Source organism: Rhinatrema bivittatum, chromosome 4 (assembly GCF_901001135.1).
Source record: "Rhinatrema bivittatum chromosome 4, aRhiBiv1.1, whole genome shotgun sequence".
NCBI classification, from domain to species: Eukaryota; Metazoa; Chordata; class Amphibia; order Gymnophiona; family Rhinatrematidae; genus Rhinatrema; species Rhinatrema bivittatum.
In genome coordinates, this window is record NC_042618.1 from 455,041,196 (window position 1) to 455,067,576 (window position 26,381).

Genomic DNA, 26,381 nt, shown 5'->3' on the forward strand with positions numbered 1-26,381 from the left:
AAAATCATAAAAAGTAGACAAAACAAACAATTCTTTAAGTGATGGTGTTCTGCTTTGCATCAACTAGTTATTAAAAATCTATCACCCAATGAGGGGCAAAATTTACTAAACATTCCTAACCATTGTCAGATTAGACTGGCAGATACACATGTTGCTATGCTACATTGTAGAATACGTTACCTGACAAGTTGCGTAAACAGACCCATGGGAAAACCATCAAAAAAATAATTAAAAACCCATTTATTTGAGCTGGCTTTTTATTTAGTTTAAGAACATGATGACTGACAGCAATTCAAATTGCAGGGTTTTTTTTTAATGTTATTTCATTCATTTATTTATAAGAATGTTCATGTGGTTTGTATTTTTTATGAATGTTTTTTTTTTAAACCGCAGCATATAAATCTTTTAAATAAATTAAATAAGCAAGCCGAACTCTGGCTATAGAAACAAATACATTTGGTGACCTCAATCTAGTCCCTGGTTAATAGCACTCCACATTTTAAAACCATTGGGGTAGATTTTCAAAGGGTTACGCACATAAGATATGCGCGTAACTCCCGAAAACCTACCCCTGCGCGCGCCGAACCCTGGGAAGCGCGCATGCTATAAAATCGGGTGTACATTTGTGCGCGCCAGGTAGCGTGCACAAATGTACCCTACGCGCAAAAATTAAAATCTGCCCCATTACTTTTAGCACAACAAATCAGGCAAAGCAATATGAGAGAAAACAGAGGGTTTTGTCCTATCTCAAACTTTACTATGCATAAAAGATCATATTAGCAGTATTGGATGAATCCCGTAAAAGACCTCTTTATGTACAGGGCCCAGAACTTTGGAATGTACTACCTTGGGTGTAAAAGGAGGAGACCTCTTCCCTAAAATTTAGGAAATTGGTCAAGAGCTTCCTTTTCTCCAAGCTTTTGATGAAGATTAAATTAGGAAATGAGGCATTTGCTAATTTGATTTTTGTTTTTTAAGCTGACCTTGATTTTTGAGTTTTGTTTTTATTTGGTGCAAGGTTTTTACCTGTTATCTGAGAGTTACTGAAAAGGAAGAGAATGAGCTGAAGACACACTATGCAGTAATTTTGCAGGAACAAGACAGGCAGTTTTTATTTATGTTACAACTGTCTGGAGTATATTTGGAGGTCATGAAGGTCCAACTGATTATATGAGTAGGGAAGTGATGCTGATATGTGATTATATGAATATTTGAACAAGAGGAGGGAGGTAATTACTATCTTACGAGGTAGGATATGTTTTGTTTATATTTTTTTTTTAATGCTTTTAACTAGCTACATTTGATTCTATGGATTTTATGAGTTTTATTGTAAACCACAAAATTTTTTGATCTGCTGTATATACATTTTATATACATAAATAAATATTGGTCTTTCATAGATAGTAAAAATTCAACACAGGAAATTATTTTTAAAAGGTTTAAAATATTAATTGCATATTCCGTGATTTGTTTTTATTTTTACAAAATAGTTTAATATTTATTTTACAGTTAAAATATACACTTTGAACCCAATTTATTATCAGCTCGCATAGGGCTGGGTCCATGTGTTCAAAGTATAAACGGACTTCAGTGAATTTTCAGAGTGGACTTGTGCGCTAGAGTTCACAGAAAATTAGCAGGACCACGCAAACCTTTGTGTGGCTAGAGGGCAGGCGTAAATGTCAGCATGGACATAGACATTTACATGCATACTCTCAAAAATAAAAAAATTATAAGCGTAAATTATTTCCCTGCTCCCACTCCACCTCCAGGAATGCTTCTTTGCAGTATGCATAAAAGTAGACATGAAATCTCTTCCGCTTTTACGTGTACAACTTCTGGGGTAATTTTCAAAAAGCCCTTTCACTTTTTTAATGCTTTGGAAAATTATCCCCTTTATTTCTAATACTTAAATTTTTGTCATTATACAAGTATAAACAGTTTCTCCAATGCTTGTTTGTCTTGCCCCCTTCCCCTACCTTCTTTGAATTTATTTTGGTATAAATTTACGAGATTGGAATTTTTGGAACTGTAAGATAAATATTGGCAACAACTCAAAATAAATACTTGAGTAAAACACCAATTATAACAGAACATTGGGGAGGTGGAGCAAACTATGCCTCATCTATGAAAAAGTCAGTAACTGGCAAGCCCTGTGGCTCATTCATATCACTGTGTGCACAGTGGAGGAGATTTAGGTGCAAATCATCATGGGGTAATGTCTCCAAATAAGCTGACTCTTCAAGTTATCTGTCTGATGGAGCTGGTGGTTCTCGGGTACACCGTGAAGGTAACATATGTTCATCAAGTGGGGAGTCAAGGCAACTACTGCTGGCAGAAAAATGTTCCAGAGGGTTTATCTTTGAGCGTTCCCTCCAGCCCTCATCTAACAAACAAATGGGAAGGAAGGGAATATCACACTTTCTCTTTGTTCTGCTTGAGATGCAGGAAGATTTTGCAAACCTATTCCGGCAGCAGGATGTGGAAATATGGGAGTGGCACAAATGGAAGGCTAAGTTCACCTATCCCACTCGGAAACAGAGGCTCAAATTGTGACAGTTGCTGTTCAGCCATCTTTGGACCCACAGATACAACAATCATGGATGACGATCATCCTTCCCTGCAAGAGACTGCTGAAGGAAGAATTGATTTGGATTAACAACTAATTAGTAAGCCTGTAAATAAATACTGTTGCCAATTTAATTGCTCTATTGTTTGGCACTGGACAACTGATGGGATAGAATACTAAACGTGTCACTGTCTATAGTAAAAAAAAAAAAAAAGTTCCTGATTTAATATTTGCTTTTATAGTAAAAAGAACAGTACTTTAATTACTGTATACACTACAGCACAGAGATGGATTACTATAAAACCAAACATTACAAAATATTTGTTATCAAACTTTGAGTCCAACCAACAAATTCTTTTAAGATACAAGGGAAAAAAAAGCATTGCCGTTTTCACAGTGATTTTGTTACCAATGCTTTATTACTGAAAACAAAATTGAAATTCTCTTATCTGGCACAGAAAACAATTATTTCTAGAAAAAGGAAAGCCTACAAATGTTGATAATTTATACAAATAACAGTTTTTAAAAAAAATAAATTTTAATTTAGTAAACTTGTGCTCTTCTTTAAAGCACAGTCTGCTATAATCCACCATAAATCCCTGAGCAGAGACATTTTAATGCAACTAAATATATATATGGATATATATAACTGAAAAAAGAAATTAAAGGAAGAATTGAATTAAAGGAAGTTACCAAGCCAGCCCCTGCAATGAAAGGTCACCGGGAACATTTTTGGTTAAACTTCCATTCTTCTTTTTATTCAAACCGCTACTGGGAAACTGTGCCTGCAATGAGCCAGACTAGGATGTTTGATTGAAGGAAATTTGCAGAATAAGGAATACACATCGAAAAACAAGACCAAGAAAGGCAGGGGTGGGAGAATGACTAAAAAGTCACCAATGTCCAACATCAATTGAAATGAAGCTGCAGGGATGCCACAGTTATGCAGAGAATGCATTCATAACTTTACAAAATATTCAGTTCTATAATTTGTTACCAAGCAAGAGTGGAATGGGACGAAGGGAGACACTGTGTCTCCATTATAATTTTAACTTGGGTCTCCGAAGCGTGATTTACTGTACTTACAAACGAAATTAAAATTTTTGTAATGAGTTCAATTTTATATTTGGATTCTGAAGTCAATTCATCACAGCGATTAATCAACACATTTCTTTTAAACTAAGATGGATACCGTGTGATCATTTCCTTTCGGGGGGGGGGGGGGGGTGACTGTTGGCCATATTGTACAAATTCTGACTTTAAACTTGTAGTAACTCTCAGTGCACCTTCATATAAATCCAATATTATATTATAAAGTGAGTAAGGAAGTATCCCTTTATTCTACATACGCACCTGAAAATCAATTAAGATATAAAGATGCAAAATACTAGCATATTAAAAGAACGCTTTACTATTACAATTAAAAAAAAAAAGAGAATAGTGAGTAAATAAAAATAAATATCACTGCATTTTCTTTAAGATATATGCAGCACTAAGAATACTGTCAAAAAATGTCTTGAGTTAGATAAATCTTCGAGAAGCTTCAGTAAATGCAGCATGTACCATCGTTTCAGGTTATTGTTTTAGCACAATTCTTTGACATCTGCCACGAGAGTGAATTTCCTTACAAGTGATAATACTTTGCAACCAAAGAAAGCATGTTAACAAATCTAGCACCCTTCCCCCCCCCCCCTCACACACATGCTTCAACTACAGTATGATGCAGCTTAAAAAATTATAATTAAAATGTTTTGCAGGGAATAAAGGAATTTTACTAAACAGATAGGACTGTAAAATATCCCTTTAACAGCTCTGCTGTTAGCATATACTGTAATGAAAACAGTTTCTATTTGGTTAAACTCTATCAGACAATGGTTTAAACACCACTATCAAAAATACTTAAATTTGTTGGTAGACTAATTGGCATCCTTTGTTACACTCTTTTCATTGTTTATAATCTTGTACAAACTAACATTTGTTGGTGCAAAGCAATCCCTTCCATTGCTTGTCAAACTAGCACAAACCTAAATATTCCCTTATTCAAATTGCTGCTTAGCAGAAAACATTTTTAATATTTCTCAAGTCCATCTCTACCCCCTTAAAATGTTAAAGCAGCATTGGCTGCAAAATATTCAAATTTTAGCAACTAGGAGTACCAGGGTTCTTAGAAAGGGAATAACTTGTCAGGATTGTTTGCCTGAAGCCGACATACTTATGCTTTCATTGAGATTAAATAGGACCCCAGAAATCAGCCACCAGAGTTGCTGTCTCCCACTTCCTTCAGTTCTCTAGGCTGTCTTGTATTTGGAGTGGTTATGTAATAGGTGACCAGGGATGAGGAAATGAGGGATGGAAAAGAAAGAACTATCCTCTGTCCTCCCGTTCCCCCCCCCCAAAAAAAATGCCACTTTCCTTGGTTATCCCTCAATATTAGAGAAGCTGCAGTTTACTATTCTTTCACATCTACTTTAGGGAAATCCCACCCCCTCTCCAAATAGAAAGCAACCCCCTGTGGTTTCTCCTTCCAAATTTAAATCAAACTGTAATTTTCACAGTGAGCAGTCACTGCTAGTTTAAGGGAATCCAACCGACCATAGGCTGTTCAACACTAACACAAACATAACTGGAGAAGGCCTAATTATTTCTAAGGTCAAAGGTTCTATTGAGCAAGCCTACCAACCCGCCAGCTCACAACTATTACTTAATGTCTGTTAATATAATGCAACAAGGCACAATCCGTCTCTACTGTTGTCCTAGGATTACAGGCGCAGGTGTATTAGGCATTAGAAATGCAATTTTAAGCCAATACACAGATTGGCGTGTTTCGCTGCTAAGATAGAACTGATCCGTGCTGCCACATTACTTTTCTTGTGCCATCTTCCCTCTCTGTCTTGTCTGACTTCGTTTTAAAACTTGGCTACTTATACTTTGAAAACAGAAAGAATGAAATTTACAGCACCCAACCGTACCTTTGCAATTGGGATGTTACAAGTATATGGATTTATTAGTCAAATCTGATAAAATTTATTTCAATTTTCCATGTTCTAAATATGAAAATTGCTGACATTACTAAAATGCTGTGTATGCCTTTTACACCGATCGGGTAAAGCAAAGCCTGCCCCATTGTCTCAAGTCAATTATAGAAAATATTAACATAATAAAAAAAAGGCTAACATTAGGGTGGAACATTATATTCCCTTATTAACATACTACTGAAAAGAATTTCACTGCAGCTGACGTGTTGAAAGAAATAGCTGTACATGTCTGTAAAGCTGAGAAACAAGCAATTTTACAGAGAGAAATACAGCAGCGTTAGGGCCAACCTTATACAGACTGGATTTGGTATGATCTGTAAATTACTTACATTCTCAACAAATACTCCCAGCTAGTATTAATTGCTTTACTTCTAAGGGATTCCCCTAGCATATGCTAATCCTGCCACTTTACAGCACTTTGAGCATGCCTTTTCAAGCACCTGCTAGAAAATATTTATAAAAAAAAAAAAATAGCCTAAGAAGCCTATCGGGGGGCAGGATGATTACTCAGAGTGGCAAGAATGTTTAAGTGCTTCCTTTAAAAAAAACCCAAAAATAAAACAAAACACAATGATGCTGCTAGTGTTCTCCAATCCTGGACAAGAATCTCTGATGCATTTTCCCATCATATTTTGGATGGTGCCGGTAAGAGGAGGAGGAGGCATCAAAATTATTTGCCAAACATCCCTCCTACCCCCATCCACAGGAAACGTCTGCTAGCAGCAGGAACAAAGGCCACAGAGTCTTGCAGCAAATCCAACTGGAGCCTTGAGTACTCAGCTTTCAGCTAGCTCTGTTTCTTTTTTGTCCTTTAACTGAACTGCCGGTCCAAGATGTCCCCAGAGGCTCTCGTGTCACGTCTTGGAAGTCTTTAATCCTTGCTTTTCCATGATATTCCAAAGTTTGCGCAGGTTGGACTGCGTGATGACATCGTCTGGTTTCAGCTGGAGGGCTCGGAGGTAGTTTGCTTCAGCTTCTAGAAGTTTGCCATTGAGATGAAGAATGGCTCCAAGGTTCATCAGGGCAGCAGGATACTGAAATGACAGAAAGGAAATATATGGTGTAAGCATTTTTTTTTTCTGTATTTTATCACAAAGACACTTTGCGTAAATAAATTACTCCCTCGTGTCTGCAAACAAGTTTATGGAAGTAATTTAGCTGTTTCGCCAAACAGACAAAAATACCAAAACAAAAAAAAAGGCTACTGATTGCTGCTTTCAACATGTTTTAAACATGTTACAGTCTACATGCAGAAAAATCCTTAATGAGGAAACAAGCCACACAGATTCCATACATGTAGCACAAGGCTCCTGAACTCTGATCCTCAGGGGATGTAAACATGTCTGCAAACCTTTGTGGTAGATTAATACCTATGTGTGCGCTACCCGGCGTGAACATGGATGCGCGGTTTTATAACATGAGCGCTCATTATAAAATCGTGGGTCGGTGTGTGCAAGGGGGTGCACAATTGTGCAACTTGCGTGTGCAGACACCCGCAGCCTTCCCCCGATTTCGGAGTGGCCTGGGAAGGAACTTCCCAACCCCCTAATCTAACCTTCCTACCCCTTCCCCTAATCTATCCCCCCCAGTCCTATCCTAAACCCTCCCGAACTTTATTTTACCTTCTGCTCGGGGTAGGCGCAGGTTGTACGCGCCGGCAGCCTGCCGGCATGCAATCCCCCGGCACAGTGGCAAATGACCCTCTGACCCCTGGACCGCCCCATCCCTCCCCACCCCTTTTTGGAAGGCCCCGGGACATGCGCGTGGCCGGGCCTTTCTAAAATAGGCCTGGTGTGCGTAGGCCTTTTAAAATCCGGGCCTTTGTGTTTTGTTTTTATTGTTTTTCTGTGTTATTTCATTTTACACTGTATGTCTTGTTTCTTGATCGTACTTGCAAAATTATGTTATGTGAATTGTAATCCACAGAGATTTTCAGATCAATGGAATATAAATTGATTTAAGTAATAAAATAAGTAAATAGCCTTCTTCTTGGACTATGTGAATGCAAATCTTGCATATTTACGGAAGATATCCCTACAATTCAGTTATTTGCAGCTCTTAAGGATCAAAGTTGAAGGACCTTGATGTTTGTGCCAGTGAACTGATTTAGAAAGAAAATAAAATTTAAAGTATGAAACAAATTAATTAGCTGATTGCGGAAAGTCTAGTCAGTTTAGAATATTTAAATAAGATATAAAAATGGTACACAAGTTTGGCTGTATCTTTTATACACACACATCTGTGTTAACACACACAAACTTACACCTATCTATTCTGGATTTATTTTTTGAAACATCCAAACAACTTTAAAATAATTATCTTTAGGAAAACGATAAACAAGTTTAAATTGAATGAAGACAAACATTGACAGGTTTTGGTATTTTATTTGGGTAGGGAGAAAGGGGAAGGAAACTCAGGAAATTCTCTCGCTCCTTTGAGCTTCCAGGTCATTAAGAAATGGGCAATATTTATTTTTAAAAATGTTTTATACTGCATGATCCAAATACATTGTTCTATGCGGTTTACACAAGGAATTATATCAAATAACAAATCAAATTCATTAGTATAAAACAAACCAGAGAAATAAAAAATAAATAAAATACATTTCAAATATTTATCAGCTCAATAAAATCAGTTAATACATCAAATGTTACCAAAGACTTCAGTAAATAAATAAAGCTTTAAGCTGCTTGTGAAAATGACCAATACATCACAAATCTTTAGGTAGAGAATTCTAGAGGATTGGGCCAATAATAGCCAAGGCTCACTAACGTGTCCTTACTAATTTGTTCTCTTTTATAGCTGGAATATTCAATAAAAATCAATATTGGGCTACAGTATAATACTATAAAAAGAAGGTAAACTACAGGTATTATAACAAAATAAATGAAAAATACCCATCAAATTCTATGATAATTAATACAAAATTATAAATAATCTTTAAAACCCTGCTTCCATATACAAAATTCCCTATTAAAACTTAAATATCCAGTATTTATTATGTATCCTATCTTCCAAAACACCGTCCAACAGCAATCTATGGACAAAAAAGTTTTTGTTTTTTTTATACCATTTGAATTATTTACTCTCATACTAATTCCGATCAAACAAAATGATTTAAAATGCTATAATATTATTTACTCAAATATAAGGATCTCCAAACATGACAACTCACAAATTAATTCATAATGTGATGATCAAAAAATGGTGCCTACACAACACAGAAATGCTGCGCCTGCGTACAGCCACTTACCCATTAGGTTATATATGTAGGTATCTACATGCCCCTTCATGATGTGAAATCCTCAACAACCAATCCAAATCGCAACACCCAAAACCATCTTCAGTCGCCAATTAGAGAAGAACTACTCATTCAACATCCCGATTCAATCCTTTGGGTATAGGGTATCCCATTTAAATATGAAACATTAGGTGATCAATTGAAAATATTGCAGGAGAGTTCAGCTAAAGATGATTTTGATAGACAACGGGGCAGATTTTTAAAGGAGCGCGCGCAGGGTACATTTGTGCGCGCTATCCGGCGCGCACAAATGTACGCCCAATTTTATAACATGCGTGCGCTGCCGCGCCGGCATGCACCGCCTCCGCCCCCAGACCGCCCCTTTTTCAAAGCCCCAGAACATATGCGCATTCCAGGGCTTGCGCGCGCCGCCGAGCCTATGCAAAATAGGCTCAGCGCGCTTGGGGGGGGGGGGGGTTCAGAGGGTTACGTGTGTATATTACGCGCTTAACCCTTTGAAAATCTACCCCAACTTGAACAATTTCAGAACCAATTAGATGCATTCAAAGTTGATACAAAGGGGATGAAAATGAAAAAAATTCACGCGGGATTAGTCTGATTATCAGGGGTTACATTAACCCGTAGATGAATAAGGGAAGAAATAAGATCAATAGTAAATCATTTTCCTCCTCCTTGGAAGAATCCTCTGAGGAGGAAAATGATATAATGGGTGAAACTCGTACAAACAATGTATCATTTGCACAGCCTCTGGTGAACCCCCTTGTCAATATGAATGTTACTGCTAACAAGATGCCACATTTTTTTTTTAAGATCACAAAATTGCGGAGGCAAATGCATTTGGAACCATCCATTTCAGGAGAACACACGCTCGAAGGGTTACCACAACAATTGCTATCAAGAGTGAATAATTGTACGATGTTTAACCTTTCTAAATATATGCTAACACAGGACATGCACAAGAAAGATATATGCTGTTCTTTGATTAACATAGCTAGCTTGTTTAGTGAGATCTCAGCTCCACGTTCGTTTTTGTTATTTTATATAGGTGGAGGATTCATGCTTGAATACCTGAATGCATAACATCGCTAACTACTACACTGACTATGCAGCAAATTATGGAAATTTTAGTTTCACTATATTCTTAAAAACTCATATGTGAAATATTTGGTTAGGTTACAATTAAAAATTGCTCATTCAAAATAGCATTTATTGAAATTCCCTGATGAAGCTGGTGTGTCCAGTGAAACAAGGGCCCTTTGGGTATTTTTCAAAGTGTGTTATTTAAAGTTTTGCAAAATATGTATAAGAATTGGATTTTTGTTGATGTATTTCAAATATGCTTATTTATGGTAAGTATATAATCATGTATGCAGACATATATGCTGGTTATTTACAATACTAAAGAAGGACAAGCAGAGGTAAGATGTATGCTGTTCTTTGATTAACACAGATAGATTATTTATTGAGATCTCAGTTTGACATTCGTTTTTGTTATTTTATACAGATGGAGGATTCATGCTTGAATACCTAAACACACAACATTGCTAAGTGCTACACTGACTATACAGCAAATTATGGAAAATTGAGTTTCACTATTCCCTCAAATGACCATATGTGAAATATTTGGTTATGTTACAATAAAAATTGTTCATTGCAAACTAACATTTATTGAAATCCCCTGATGAAGCTGGTGTCTGGCAATATAAGGGCCTTTTCAGTTTCAAACTGTGTTATTTAAAGTTATGTAAAACAGGAATAAGAATAGTTTTTGGTTGATGTATTTCATATGTGCTGATTTATAGGTATTTTTCAAAGTTTGTTATTTAAAGTTTTGCAAACTAGCCCGGATTTTAAAAGGGCTGCGTGTGTAAAATTTGAGGGTTTCGCGTGTGGCCGGGCCCTGTGCATGTTGCACGCATTTTCCAAAGGGCCCGGCCACATGTGTAACTCCTGATACATACTGAAGTGTCGGGCCTTCAGAAAGGGGCAGCACCATTAGCCGCTATCCCGGGGAAGCGAAGGAGCAGCAAGGTAAATTAAAAAAAATAAAATAAATCTTATAGCTAGGAAGGGGTTAGGGGTCAGGGGTCGGGGAGGAGAGGGGAAAGGTAGAAAGGTTAGGTAGGGGTATAGGGAACTGGGAAAGCCTTACTTGCGTTGCCACATGTTGCTTTTTAAAATCCCTCCCTCACCCCCCCCCCCCCCGGTGCGGAGGAGGCCACCTACCCATACATGTGCGCGCAAGAAACATTTTTATAACATGCGCGCACCAATGTGCGCACGTTGTAAAATCGGCATGTCCATGTGCACGCGCTCTTATTAAAATCTACACCACTACGTATAAGAATTGGGGGCTTTTTTGTTGATGCATTTCATACGTGCTGATTTATGGTATATGTATATGTATATGTATACAGACATATGTATATGTATACAGACATATATATTGGATATTTAGGTTGTAATAGGGAATTTTGTATATGGAAGCAGGGTTTTAAAGATTGTTTATAATAAATTTTGTATTCATTATCATAGAATTTTGTCATTTACGACAATATAAATGATCCTTCATTCACTTCACTTTTTTTTTCTGTTTTGTAGCCCTTTCCCAACTCAGCCTAGCCACTGCTGCAGAACTCACTTCGGTTAACATGCACCCTCAGTTTGCCACCTGATAGAACTGCTGCTGAGGAGAGGGTGATTTTTAAGTAGAAGGCTGTGCGCTTTAGATTAGTAAATCCCATGGGAAAATGCTCTCTAAAGCTGTGAACACCCCCTCCCTTACCTGCCGCCCCCTCTCCCCCCAAAAAAAAAACAATCTACCTGAACACTGCTGCAGAAGATGGGGGCCATGGCTATAATCAATGCAATCAATAGTCTCTTTCTATTGGCTTTAACGTTTTCTTCCTGGCATCCTTAATAGCATAAAGGATGAAAAATGCCCATTTTTTGCTGAGCTAGCTTTAACCCGGCTTGCACCAAAAATCCATGCTTTCTCGACCCTCTTGGATTTTCCCTTCTCACGTTGCACTTTCCGTGCAAACTTGCTTAGATGCAACACTAGTCATAAATGTTTATTTCCATGTCTATATGGCAGCTAAAACCCGAGCACCATACAACAAATTACATCAGTTTTACTTCTGTCCTGCAGAGCTGACAATCAGGGACGGTTAAGTTTTAAACCGACACGTGACGCACGTATTCGTTGCTCGGTGCCCAGAAACACGGCCATTTTATTACACACGCACGTATATGCGAACATGTTATAAAACAGGCTAAGCGCGCGCACATGTGTGTGTGCAATTGTAAGTGGTCACGCGCCTCTGAGGGCAAATGCCACCACAACCGTGTTAAGTGGAGGGATTTTAAAAGGCACATGCACAGACGCCATTTCCAGTTTCCCCAGTTCGTTCTCAGTTTGCTCTGGTAAGGAACAGGACTTCCAAACCCCACTAGTTTAATTGCCTCCCTTTTCCCCTGTTAGCCTCAACCCTTAAAACCCCACTGATCTGTCATTTTATCTTTGATTACTTGCACGTCCTCCATAGCAGAAGTAAAGTTACGCAGCAGGGGACCCTAGTGCACAACCGTGCACTTAAGAATTTACGTGCTAATTTCAGTGTGAAATTTAGGGATGCCCTTGCCCCACCCAGACCATGCCCACTCTCCTTTTAATTTTTTTAACCTTTCATTTGTGCACATTGCGGGAGACGGACGTGTACACAGGCAGCTTTTAATATCTGCTCGGCACGCGTCGGCCTGACTTGTGTGCATATCTCCTGGTTTTGGCATGTGTGGGGTTTTAAAATACACTTTAAGAGGGTACCTGAGACACTGAAAGAGGACAATCAATCAGTGTCAATGGTGGAAGAACTTAAAATCAAGTCTACAACTTCAAGAGCACTTATATAGCATTTCCATCTACACATGCAAGCTGATTAAGTTTGTGCTACCTGCATTAAGTTACATTTGAGATTCTGTATCAAACAAATCAACTGATGATGGATATAGGGTTAGATGAACTACCTGCAGTCGGACAAATCCCATGTGTAATTTTGACCCACGTGGCTTGCTGCTAGGACAACAACAAAACTAAGCAGTTACTACTGCTTTCAGTATTGACTATGGAACAATTACCCATAGGAGAGTCATGCTTGCTTTCTCTATGGGCAATTTTTCTGTCAAATAATAGGCTTGTGCAGCTGTTAAAATTTGTTTTGTTTTAAAGTTCGTTTCATGGCGACCCTAATTTGATTTTTAGTTTCAAAACAAACAAACCAACCAAAAATTTTAGTTTGAGAAAATTTTGTTTGCCATTAAAGTCAATCGGGGAAGCATTACAGGTAATTTTCAGCCTATGTTGGGCTCCAGAATACACATTTTTTTTTTAATAGTCTTAAAACTTGTTGGAAGAAATCAACAGGAGGAAAGAACTCCAAGGTACCTAGAAAGACTGAAGAGAGTGGAAAGTGGCACCAAAAGTGGCATGAATAGCCTACGACTCTGTAAAGGGGCAAAGGGGTACCAGCATTGGCATGATTTCACCAAGTCACTGTAAGTGGAGCAAAAAAGCTGAAAAAGTGAGAAGACCACCCTAAAGCTCCAAAAGAGGTCACCAGCAACACAGCCATGAACCCTTGATGGCATCTCAAGTGGCAAACTCGCACTGAAAGTGGCATTAGCATTTTAAGGCAGTATAAAGGGGAAACAAAACAGGAAAGGTGGCAGTAAAACCTCCAAGGAAGGCACTGATAAAAGGGCCAAGCAGCACAAAGAGTGGATTCAGGGTTCCAGAGCACCATGAGAGGTGCAAAGCAGCTCCCCCAGACTGGCAAGGTATTAGGTCTGGGGTACGACAGCAAGGCACAGTGGCAAAGGAAACTCCAAGGTATAAGGTCTGGGCATGGAAGCAAGGGTAAGTGGCATACCGAACTCCAAGGTGCAGGGTGGAATTTAGATTTTCTTGTAGAATAGTTTTGACAAATGTAAAGGTTCGTATCACAATTAATACCCCACAATGGTTTCTTTAATGAGTGTGGGGTGGTTTTCCAGAAAACTAGTGAGGGCTGCTTTATTTAGAAGAGATCATTTACCACATCATTAAGCTGCCGTCAGACTCTTCTGTTTCCTGATTTTGCATAAAATCTCTGGCACTACTCTTATCACATCCAGAGCAATGAAATGGTTATGCTTGAGCATCTTTTGTCTTGTGCCAGTTTTTTGTCCTTCAGAAATGAGGGCTTTTTTTGGGCAAAAAAGTCAGTATAACAAACAGTATAACAAACCAAGAAATCCCTCTTCAGTTTTTTGGTGCAGGACTACTTTTTGGATTTTTTTCCTGTGTCAATCTGCCCAATTTTGGACACATTTAAATTTACTTCATTTGCTCTGCCTTTCTTTGTCCCTGACATGATTGTTTTTATGTCACTGGGGATGTGAAGATTACAACACACAACACAAAAAAAACCCATGGTACACGCCAGAACTAAAAATGATGAAACACAACCTAAGAATCCATGAAAAGAAATGGTGAAAAGATGCTTCCCCTGCACAACTTGCAAAGTACAAATCCTCCCCGCACATCTACCATGAGAGCATACTCAAAACCAAACAAGACTTCTATGCGCAAAGAATCTATAACCTACAATTTAACGCCAGAGCCCTTTTTGCATATGTCTCAGATCTAACTAAAACCTCGCCTACACCCATACCTGGCGAGGACGCCAAAACAAAATGTAATGACCTAGCACAATACTTCCATGATAAAATATCCAAATTCACGACACGCTTTCCAATAACCACTTCACTCACCAAAGCCCTTCTAAAAAACTCTAATGCTAAACTAAACACCTTTGAGACCACTGCCTCCACTGAAATAGAAGCAATACTAAAGAAAATGAGACCCTCATCACATCCATCAGATACGATTCCCACTAAATCCCTCCTGTCCATCCCCAACATAATATCCCAACCCCTAGCTAACATTAACTGATCCATCATCCTTGGAACTGTACCAACCTCACTTAAACAAGCTATAGTTAAGCCTATACTAAAGAAATCCAAACTCGACCCTGCAGAACTGGCCAACTACCGCCCCATCTCCAACTTACCCTTCATAGCAAAAATTCTTGAAAAATTTATTAACCTGCAACTAACAGACTACCTAGAAAATCATCACCTTTTCCCATCTCAATACGGCTTCCGTAAACATCTCAGTACGGAGACCCTCCTGATCTCCCTAACAGATTACCTCCTCAAAGGCCTAGACAAAGGTCATGCAATACATTTTGCCATCAGCTACAGCATTTTAATTGACCGGCTCACTGAAATTGGCATCTCAGGAATCCCACTTCGCTGGTTCAAATCCAACCTAAACAATAGACAATTCAAAGTTAGAATAGGAAACAGTGAATCCAACGCAATCGACATAACACGAGGTATTCCGCAAGGCTCCTCTTTATCTTCCACTCTATTCAACATATACCTACTGCCACTGCCACCTCCTCTCAGAGCTCAGTCTTCCGCACTTCATATATGCGGACAATGTACAAATCCTCATACCTATCACCGACTCCTTACCCAAAGCCCTCAATACATGGGAAACTGCCCTCTCCACAATCAACAATCTCCTCACTAACCTTAACCTTGCTCTCAACACAACTAAAACAGAACTCATGATAATTTCACCCCAACACAACACCATCAATCCCTCCCCCCCCCCCCAACACTCCCCCGTCTACAATCTCATATTCGCAACACGTACGGGACCTAGGCGTCACTCGACAATCAACTTAATCTAAAAAAAACTATCAACTCCACACTAAAAGAATGCTATTTCAAACTCCACACACTAAAAAAAAAAACCTAAAACCCCTTCTGCACAATACTCGAAAATAGACTACTGCAACACCATCCTCCTAGGCCTTCCCAAAAATACTATCTCCCCCCTCCAAATGCTGCCGCACGTATTCCGACTAGCACTCACAAAAATGAGCATATTACTCCAATTCTCAAACAACTACACTGGCTCCCAATCTCATCCCGGATTCATTATAAAAGACACTCTCCCTCATAGACAAATGCCTACACAACCCAAATATGCACTGGTTTAATGACTCCTTAGAGTTTCACACCCTCACTAGACCCACCAGATCTCAATACTTGGCTACACTACACACACCATCACCCAAACTCACCCATCTCACCACCACGAAACAACGTGCCCTATCCATTGCAGGACCTGCATTATGGAACACCATGCCAACCGACCTGTGCCAAGAACCCTGTCCAAAAAAAATGTAAACAAAAACTTAAAACTTGACTTTTCAAGCAGGCATTTACATGATAGGCCTAACACCCTCACACTTACTTTCCCACTTTGAAATCCTCTTCCACGCTACCCTCCCCTTCATCCTTTCCCCTTTTCGCCCTAGAAATTCCTCATCCATTCTATATTATCCGTTTTATACCTTAATTCTTATTTTTTCTTTTTCTCATTTTACAACTCTTCACCCAAGAAATTTACTCCATACTATATTATTCATTTTAATACCCAAATCATCATTTTTGTATTGCAATACCTGTTTCTATTGCAATACCTATACTTCTGTACTATATGGAAACTGCTTTATATAGTTTCTGCTCTTATTCTGACTTGAACTCAGTTTATATTAAAACCCTTTACACTGCATTTTTGTTCCATGTTCCTATTGCAATACCTATATTACTATATTATATGGTTACTGTTTTATATAGCTTCTGCTTTTATCCTGGTTTGAACTCAGTTTATTGTAAAGCCCTTTACGCTGCATTTTTGTTCCATGTAAACAGATGTGATGTTCCCAACGAATGTCTGTCTATAAAAAACGTTAAATAAATAAAGATGTAATATTTTGCAGTGGTATTGTAATGCCTATTGTCCACACTGTGCCCTCTGCCAGGCAAACGGTGAGTGTCACACTGTCTAATCTGTCTGTACTATTTCCATGACACAGACAGGTTTCACAATTCAGCCTATTGTGCTGCACTCTGTTCACTTATGCCCAGTACTGTCTAATGTTCAGTGTCTACACTATGCCTACTGCCAGGCAAGCAGAAAATAAATGACTAATCTCAAGTATACCTAAGGCTTCAATCACCAGAAAGGAAAAACAGAGCAGCAAACAAAGCAACACAAATCTGCAGTGAGACACAGATATTGTGATGCAGCGCATACCTCACTGCTTTGCTTTCCTCTCGTGTGATGGGCTGGCACAGTGAAACTATACAATATGCTACAGCAAAAAAACTTTAGCAAGAACTCAGAGAGCTCAGAACAATGCTTTCGCACCATGTCTTGAGAAACACTAGAGAGCAAATCTCTGACACCCTCAGCCTTAAAGATCAGCATCACTGTGCCCAGTCCACAGTGATAGGACAAACTAGCAAAATGCTTCACTGTGATGTGTCATTCTTCTCATCTCCTTGATAACATGTCCATCCTCCCATTCTCTGCTATCTGCTCTAAACTGTATCAATTTCTAATTGTACACATGCACCTGTTGTTCTCCCTATGATCTCTATGAGTCCATTGACTTTAAGGACTTATAGAAATCATTCTATTTCAAAAGAATGAAACAAAGAGGATTTGTTTAATTTTTGGGGCCCCTTCAATTTGTTTTGCGGCCCCAGGAATCAAATTGGCTCCTATTCGTTTCATGTTTCTATTTAGTTTTAAACTAATGCAAAGCCCTATCAAACAATGTGCAATGTTCCAATCTCCACCCTCTCTATGTCTCCAGGACTGCCTCTTCAGTCTGCAGGTACCTGGGGAGAGGTTGGGCAATAATTAAAGCCTTGATTTTTTCAGGTAAAATACTATTTTAGCCATGGATAGAGCTTTTATTATTGCCCTCCCATTACTTACATACTAAATATCGGACTTACATATTTTAAATGCAGATCCATGAAATACACATAATACCTGGGGTGGGCAATTCCAGTCCTCGAGGGCTGCAAACCAGTTGGGCTTTCAGGATATCCTTAATGAATATGCATGAGAGAGACCTGCATACACACTGCCTCAGTTGTATGCAAATCTATTTCATGCATATTCATTAGGGGTATCCTGAAAACCCGACTGGTTTGCAGCCCTCGAGGACCGGACTTGCCCACCCCTGCATAATACATTAAAAAGGAGCAGAAGGGACTTCATTGTCTACTAACATAATGGTTTAAGTTTGTGAATCAGATCATGCAGGTCACCAGCACTGGATAAATGATGGGAGAGGTTTCCATGCGATTGGACCTGCATCAGGGTGACCTTCTCTCTCCTCTCTGAGACTGCAGGACCGAAGCAAGTCAAGTTGCAAGGCTTGTGTCTTCAGCTTACTTACAACTATTGAACTGCAACTGATGAAACACTTCAGTGCTGGCAGCAAAGAGCACAACCACATGGAACATGTGGCACTGTCTAATGAGAAAGCCACCACCTACCACTTCAGAAACTGTAGAGGAGAAACCAGCCTCCCTTCAATTTCCTGAACGAAACAGATGCTTTACATCAACAAGGTTGACTGGCAGCTCTATGAAGGTCGCAAAGGATGCCCTTACGGTTCCAGTGGGAATTACGTTGCCTATTCAAAGCTTTTCCTGGTTGCTGTTGTGCTTTGGTATTTCCTTAACTTTTTTTAGGCGATTGCAATCAAAGAAAGGTCGGGAGCACAACATGACAAATGAAAAACAAAATAAAAATCATGCTGTTCTGTTGCCTAAGGTGTTGTATTTTGTTTCTTTTGGATGCTGTTGACTATACTACTTACAAATCTTTTTGTTCTCTCTCATTTTCCTACGAGACGCCGCCAGAGTTTTGCGGCACAATGCTAACATTTTCCCAGTGATATTTTATACACGTAATTCCAGGTCAATTTCCCTTTCTGATTTATTCGTTGCTAAACAAAAGTCTCTGTTCAAACACTGTTTTCCATGCGCCAAAATAAATGCTAAAAGAAAAGAAAAAAATATCAGCCTTTTTCCCTAAAGTAATTCAGAGGTTCAGATTACTAGAGGACTTCTACATCAGTAGTAAGGGTTCACCAAAAGGACAGAATTGAGTATGCTACTCCATTTCCACCTAGTACATCATGAACATCTTTACGCTTTAATTAAAAACAACCTTTCCCTTTAAACTACAAGTGAAGAGGTATCTTTTTTGTCATTAAATATTATTTCTTCAACGTTATCTGACCATCTTAACTCAATGGGCCGAACTGTTAAAAAAAAAAAAAATCCCTATAACATTAGGATGGGAAAAAGTGTTTTGAAAATGATGGGCAAAAACCAATGAGGGAAATAAACAACTACATAAATATATAAAAAATATATGCATTTGAATAGATAGATGGGAATCCTAAATTAGTAAACTCAACTAGCAACATGTATAGACTCAAATTTTCATGTTTAGTTTTTCTCAATTTTCCCATTTCACAAAGTTCTTTTTTTTTTTTTGTCTACTGTAATCTACTCTTCTAAACTGCTCATTCTTACTCTCTAGTTTCCCTCTCTTTATTCTCTCTCATTGGAGCCAAATGGACAAGTTCTCAATTTAAGGTATCCCGGGATCCAGTTTAGATCTGTTTTCTACCGAGTTGAACATATATCTAAGTGCAGATTCAAAGAGAGAAACCAAGTTAAAGTGTTTTGTGCAGATGAATAGGGTGGTAAGAGCAAAAGGCGTTGAAGTCATCAGTTTTATTTCAATTACCAGAGCTCAACTTGCTGTTTGACCTTGAATAAATTACATTTAACTTGCTGTACAAAAAAAAGTCACCTTGCATGATCTTTGGGTCAGGGACAATAAGCTCACTGTTTTGTCCAAATTACTCAGAGTGAGATACAAGCTTATTAGGTGGTCTACAAATATATGATAAAAGTCACACTTAATACAATACAGTACATTTATTACAAAATATATAGTATGTTACAAATTATCCATGATAAATTGGCAGTTACATAGCACGTGGATATACTTTATATGCATCATACTGTACATGGGTCTTCCACAAAACATGGGGATTGGGAGAGTAGGCTTGGTTGAAGAGCCACATTTTGATGATGCAGTGGAATGTCAATCCTCTATTGGGAGAAAATTCCAGAGCCAGAAGAGGAACAGGAAGGTGGCAAACTTGGAAATCCTGGAGCCTTTGGGAGCAGAGAGTCATGTAGCCCCTGGTTCAGATCTTAGCCTGGGGGGGGGGGGGTTTGTAAAAGGATAGGTAGGGCCTAGTCATTTTTGTATTTGAAAGATATACAAATAGGCCTTTGAATTAGGCCTGGTAGGGAATCGGAAGCCAGTGGAGTATTTGAAATATTGAGGTAATGTGTTTCTTGTAGTTGTACCTGATAGCATCAAGGTGGCAGCATTCTGCACTAGTTGCAAGCACTGGAGGAGTTTTTGTGGGAGATCCATGTACAGTGTTGCAGTAGTCCCGTTGGGAAAAGAAATACATAAGTCATGATAGCCAGATGGACTTTATGATTTTATCTACTTGAGTTGTCCAAGGCAGCAGTGGGCACTCCTGGCAACTGTGGATATTTGTGAGTTCAACTGTAGGCCTGGAGTATAGGATGATGCCCACACTCCAGGTTTTATTGCGAGAAGAATATTGTTGAACATCAGTTTGAGGATGGAGTAGAAGCTGTGTCTAGGACTATTACCTCTGTTTTGTTGGCGATTAGTATAGAAGGGTCAATGACTGTGTGTACATGCACAGATGTGTTAAACTGCTGGATGATTCAGAAGAGTTACCACTCCTGCAAGAATGTGAATTATCTTGACCAACTCTGTATGTACTGAAGATATTAAAAATGCCAACATTATTAAATGGTATATAATCTACACTGGCTATAGGGTGGAACAGTTTGTTCCAACCTAATGTGTAGATCCAGGACAAAAGAAATGGCATTAGGGAAAACTTGTCCATAGCATCAATTCTGTTGACCTGGATATGCATCAAAACATTCTGGTTCACAATATTCAGAAAACCTCATTGCATCACTGCTGAGTCTGTGATGGAAACAAATAAGAGTAGTACTGGAAAAGAAAAATAAAGCAAGAGAGAAATGAAGAGTATTGAAGATTACAGACACGGACACATCCACTAAATCACAGCAGCTACCCAAAAGAGATTTACTGTCCTATTAAGAATATTATTGTATTTTACTGTACGGTTGATCGCAGCAATATCTGTCAGGGGTTTCCTTCATAGCCTTAGCTACTTCAGATGCTCATTAACTCTAGAAAATGCCTCACCTATCAATCAGTACCATGCTAATATATGCATCTATTGGCAAAAATGATAAAATATTGCCAAAATATTACCAGGCATGAGTGTGCTTTCTAGCATGTCTGTTAACCATGCACTGGCAGACTCATCACCATTTATCATATTTGGAAACCTGGGAGCATTCTCTAATAAAATGAAAAAGGACTGTAAAACTCTGCTGATAGGAACCCATCGCTTGCAATGGAAGAAATTATGGGTGTTCACTGTTACAGTTTAAAGAGAAAAAAATCACAAAAATGTGCTCCATGGACCTTACAAAGTGTTTCTAATTAAACGCGTTAGTGTTCCACGCCAAACAGAATTCAGCAATGAAGTTTATATAGCACAGGATAATTATATCCAATTTCTGTCCTCATGCTCATACAAACATCTTCAAATGATTTAATGAATGTTTGTATAAAGGAAACATGTGTTCAAACATGTGTAACCTGATCACACGTTAACCTCACACTATAATTGTAATTTAGGAAGTTTACCTAGAGTAGAGAGTACAGAGGGTTTTAATTAAAACAGATATATTTTAAAAATCCTAAAGAGTTCTATACATTGTTAAAAAAAATTAAAATGCTTATATTGAGATATTTACTTTCCAAAAGGCTAAGACCATAAATAATAATAGAAGGTTATGACCTTCCATTACATGTGGACCTTGTAGAGAAGGGTTGAGGTTTATTGGCAGCAGAGCTTTAGCTAGGCTATGGCCAATAAGGTCTCAGCCATAGGCACCAGTGTAAGAAAGGCACCACAGTGATGGTTTTCCACCCAGGTCGGTTTTGGTGCGGCACTTCCCTATGGTGGTCTGATGCTTCTGGGAGCCCTGCCAGGCCCAGAACCCCCCCCCCCCCCCCCCCCCCCCCCCCGGTCACTGCAGGTGTGGTAGGAACTGTCCCTGTGCTCCCTGCCACTTTCTGGTGCTGCCTTCTCCCGCAGTGGCTCAGGCAGCATTCTGACCCTGTCTTACTTCACAGCAGCATGTAGAGGCCACTCAGCCACACTGGTGGAACTATCCTCAGCAGTCTTCTTGAGCAGTGGGCAGTTGACTGAGTGCTCCCACTGCTGTGGCCTCAACAGCTGATCTGCAAAGGCAGAAAAAAAAAAGGAGAACACTCACTCCAGGGAACATTCCATTTCATCACCTCAGGGGCCACTATAGTCCATTCTGAGGTCATAACTTCACTAAGGTAGTCAAGAAGTATCAGTATTGTGATGTTTGTAATTTGATATATGTCCTAGTGTAAACCACATAGAACAATGTATTTGGATCATGTGGCATAGATTTAAAAAATAAATAAATAAATCACCCCCAACCCCAGGTAAAATCATTATAAGAAGATCCAGGTGAACACTGGGCATCTGCGCATGCATAGTGACATTCACACAGAACTGGGGGATGGGCTAGCTTGCTGCCACAGGTACCAGGTAGTGGGGTGAGGGGCAATAATGGCAGCATCAGTATCACTGTAGTGGCAGTAGCAGCAGCAGAAAGGCTGGTGGTTTCCAGGCCCCACCGGTGACAGGGAAAAGAGAAACAATGGTGGCAGTAGAGAGAAAAGCTGGCAGAGTTTCCAGGTGTCACCAGCGGAAGAGGAGAGAGCTGCGATGATGGCAGTTGAAAAGTTGATGGGGCTTCTCCGGCCCATCAGCAGCAAGATGAGAACTGGGGAGGGGTGGATGTGATTGGGAGAGGAAGTGAATGAGAGGGGAGGAAGGCAGGGAAGAGGATAGAGTGTAGGAGAAAGAGGTAGGGTGTGAGAAGAAAGAGGGTGAGGTGAATGAGAGGGAAGAGAAAGAAATTGAGGGGTTAATGAGGAGAGAGGAGTGGGTGAGAGAGGGAAAACGGGAAGACGTAAGTGATGAAGAGGAAATGGGAAAGGGGGATGGAGGGAGTAGACAGGGGGAGAAGGTGGAGAATAGAAAGTGGGGAGGGAGTCAAGGTGGAGTGCGCAAGGGGAAAGAGTGCAGAGTGGGTACAGTAATGACCTGACTTGCATCCACCACAGTCCACAGCGAAGAACCCACTGGCAAGGTTGGTGAATAGCTCCTAGTAATTATATTATTTTTATCTCCTCAGAGTCCCCATGCAGTTATCCAGGGTGGTAGTAGTGATGGGGGAGGGACAGGAGGACTGTTGATGCAGGAGGAGTGTGAGCCTCAAGGCTTTCCCCAATGGGGAAGCAGGGGTAAGTCTAGGAAGCCTCCTTATCTACCCCCTCCCATGGTTCAATTATCTTCTCCATCTGAATCGCAAGAGGATCTGTATTGCACAGCACTTCATGCTAAAAAGAAAAAAAAAAGTAAGATCATCGAACTGTGCCAGAGGTGGAGGAAGAATGCCGGTGGCTGGAGGAGCTGAAAAGAGCTGTACTGAATCCCATCAAAGCTGAAACATATAATGGAAAGGTAAGAGGGAAAAAGAGGCAGGGAGAGGAGGTGGAGGAGAATGGAGTATCACGGAGAAGAGAAAAGGGTAGGAGAGGAGTTGTCCCTGATGAGGGAGTTGGAGAAAGGGTGTCCCTAATGGGGACAGAAGGATGGACAGGAAACAAGAGAGGTAAGTGTGCCTGATCAAGAAGGGAAGGGGGGAGAGGCAGGAGAATAATTCAACCATGTTCTAATCTTGTGGTGTCATGTGTTGTACTGGGTGAGGGTGCACCTTTTCACCTGGCTATGGATCTGACTGGCAGGGCAGAAGCTCACTCAACTGCATTGCTTCACACTCTGCTTTTGTCTTTCAGACTTTTGGAAGATTTATTTTAAGTGTTGTCAATCTGAGACCTATCACAAGCACATACCTAAGTGACCTAAATAAAAGACCTGAAGTAAGAATTCTAGTTCCCTTCCCGAGATGGAATAGACAAAGGCTATTTCTTTTATAAAAAGAAAAAAAAAAAAGATTTCTTTGCATTTGCAAACCAAGGTGCCATTAAACTCATTATGTATTACTAAATTTTATCTTTATTTCTCTTTGTGAGAAAGATCAAAATAGTAGCAATCTTCTGGACAGCCTTCTTGCATCAGGGAAGAAGGCAGTCAGTAAGGTCAAAGATAAGAGGCAGTGGACAGTGGAAAGTTCGGGGGGGGGGGGGGATGCTAAAATTATGACTTTTCAAAGAATACTCAATTACCAATTCATTTGCCATGGAAGCAAAATTACATAATAAAAACTTTTTAAAATATATCCAAAGCAGGAAGCCTGGGAATCGGTTGGACTGTTAGAGAATTTAGATGTCCGAGGGGTTAAAGAGGCACTTAGAAAAGATAAGGTTATCTCAAAAGACTAAGGGGTAGATTTTAAAAGAAGCGCGATCAGCCTACTTTTGCTTGCGCATCAGACTCAAGCAAAAGTACGCTGGATTTTAGTAGATACGCGCGGAGCCGCGCGTATCCACTAAAATCCTGGATCGGCGCGCGCAAGGCTATCGATTTTGTATAGCCTGCGCGCGCCGAGCCGCGCTGCCTCCCCCCGTTCCCTCCAAGGCCGCTCCGAAATCGGAGCGGCCTCGGAGGGAACTTTCCTTTGCCCTCCCCTCACCTTACCCTCCCTTCCCCTACCTAACCCACCCACCCGGCCCTGTCTACACCCCCCCCTTACCTTTGTCGGGGGATTTACGCCTCCCGGAGGGAGACGTAAATCCCCGCGCGCCAGCGGGCCTGCTGCGCGCCGGGCCGCGACCTGGGGGCGGGTACGGAGGGCGCGGCCACGCCCCCGGGCCGTAGCCACGCCCCCGTACCCGCCCCCAAAACGCTGCCGACACGCCCCCGGAACGCCGCGACGACCGGGCCCGCCCCCCGACACGCCCCCCTCCGAGAACCCCGGGACTTACGCGAGTCCCGGGACTTACGCGAGTCCCGGGGCTCTGCGCGCGCCGGGAGGCCTATGTAAAATAGGCTTCCCGGCGCGCAGGGCCCTGCTCGCGTAAATCCGCCCGGTTTTGGGCGGATTTACGCGAGCAGGGCTCTGAAAATCCGCCCCTAATTGAATTCTTTGCTTTGGCATTTACTAAGGCGGTTGGAGATAGATACCCATGACGGAAATGGTTTTCTATGATGATGATTCAGAAGAACTGAAACAAAAATTGCTGAACATGGAAGATGTAATAGGACAGATTGACAAACTAAAAAGTAGCAAATAACCCAAATGGTATACACCCTAAAGTTCTGAAAGAACTAAAAAATGAAATAGCAGCTATTATTAGTAATTTGTAACCTATCCTTAAAATCGTCCATTGTACCTGAAGATTGGAGGGTGATCCCAATTTAATCCCAATCTATAAAAAGGGTTCCGGGATGAAATCCTGAGCCCCGTGTGCAGTGGTGGACAAAAAAGCAAACAGAATGATAGTAATTAGTAGGAAAGGACTGAAGAATAAAATGGAGGATGCTATACCACCTCTATATCACTCCATGGTGAGACCGCACCTTGAATACTGTGTGCCGCATCTCAAAACAAATATAGTTGCACTGGAAAAGGAACAGAGAAGGACAACCAAAATGATAAAGGGGATGGAAAGGCTCCTCTATGAAGAAAGAATAAAGAGGTTAGGTCTGTTCAGGTTGGAGACAAGACAGCTGAGGGAAGATATGATGGAGGTCTATCAAATCATGACAGGATTCTGGGCTTGATGAACCCACGGTCTAACCCAGTATGGCAATTTCTTATGTTCTTATCTTCTTAAAAGAAAGGTTACACTAGCGGATTGTGATACATTATAGGAGGACCTTGCAAGACTGGAAGAATGGGAATCCAAATGGCAGATAAATTTAATGTGGACAAGTTCAAGGTGTTGTATATAGGGAAAAATAACCCTTGCTCTAGTGGAGGTGGTGGAAACAAAAATAATATCAGAATCTTGGAAAGCATGAGAAAAGTTTGAATCTTGAAGTTTGTAAACTGTTATGACGGGATATAAAACTCAACAAATAAAAAAATAAAAGCACAAAGGACCCCATAGTTTTCAAGAAGTGAGGGAGAAAAGACTGAGATCAACGGAGTCTATGACATGACACCAGAAGGTAAATTGATCAAACTAGATGGGCTCTGTGCTTTCATCTGCCACCATAGTATACATTTCTATCTTAGCCACTTTCAGCCTTATAAGATGATCCCTAGTTCTAGAATCTTGAACTTCCTTTCTGCTGGCAAATGCTCATTTATTGTGGTGTTAAAAAAAAAAATAAAAAGTATTAGAAAT

The 26,381-nt window shown here is 40.0% G+C and overlaps 1 protein-coding gene across 1 annotated transcript in view; it reads right to left on the bottom strand.

Moving 5' to 3' along the window:
* Positions 1-339: 339 nt before the first annotated feature.
* The window catches only part of TMTC2 (transmembrane O-mannosyltransferase targeting cadherins 2), a 369,412-nt gene continuing 343,370 nt past the window's right edge, over positions 340-26,381 (bottom strand). The window contains exon 12 of the mRNA XM_029597087.1: positions 340-6,638. Within this exon, the coding sequence (XP_029452947.1) occupies positions 6,459-6,638 (180 nt within the window). The 3' untranslated portion in view covers positions 340-6,458. The remainder of the gene's footprint in view (positions 6,639-26,381) is intronic.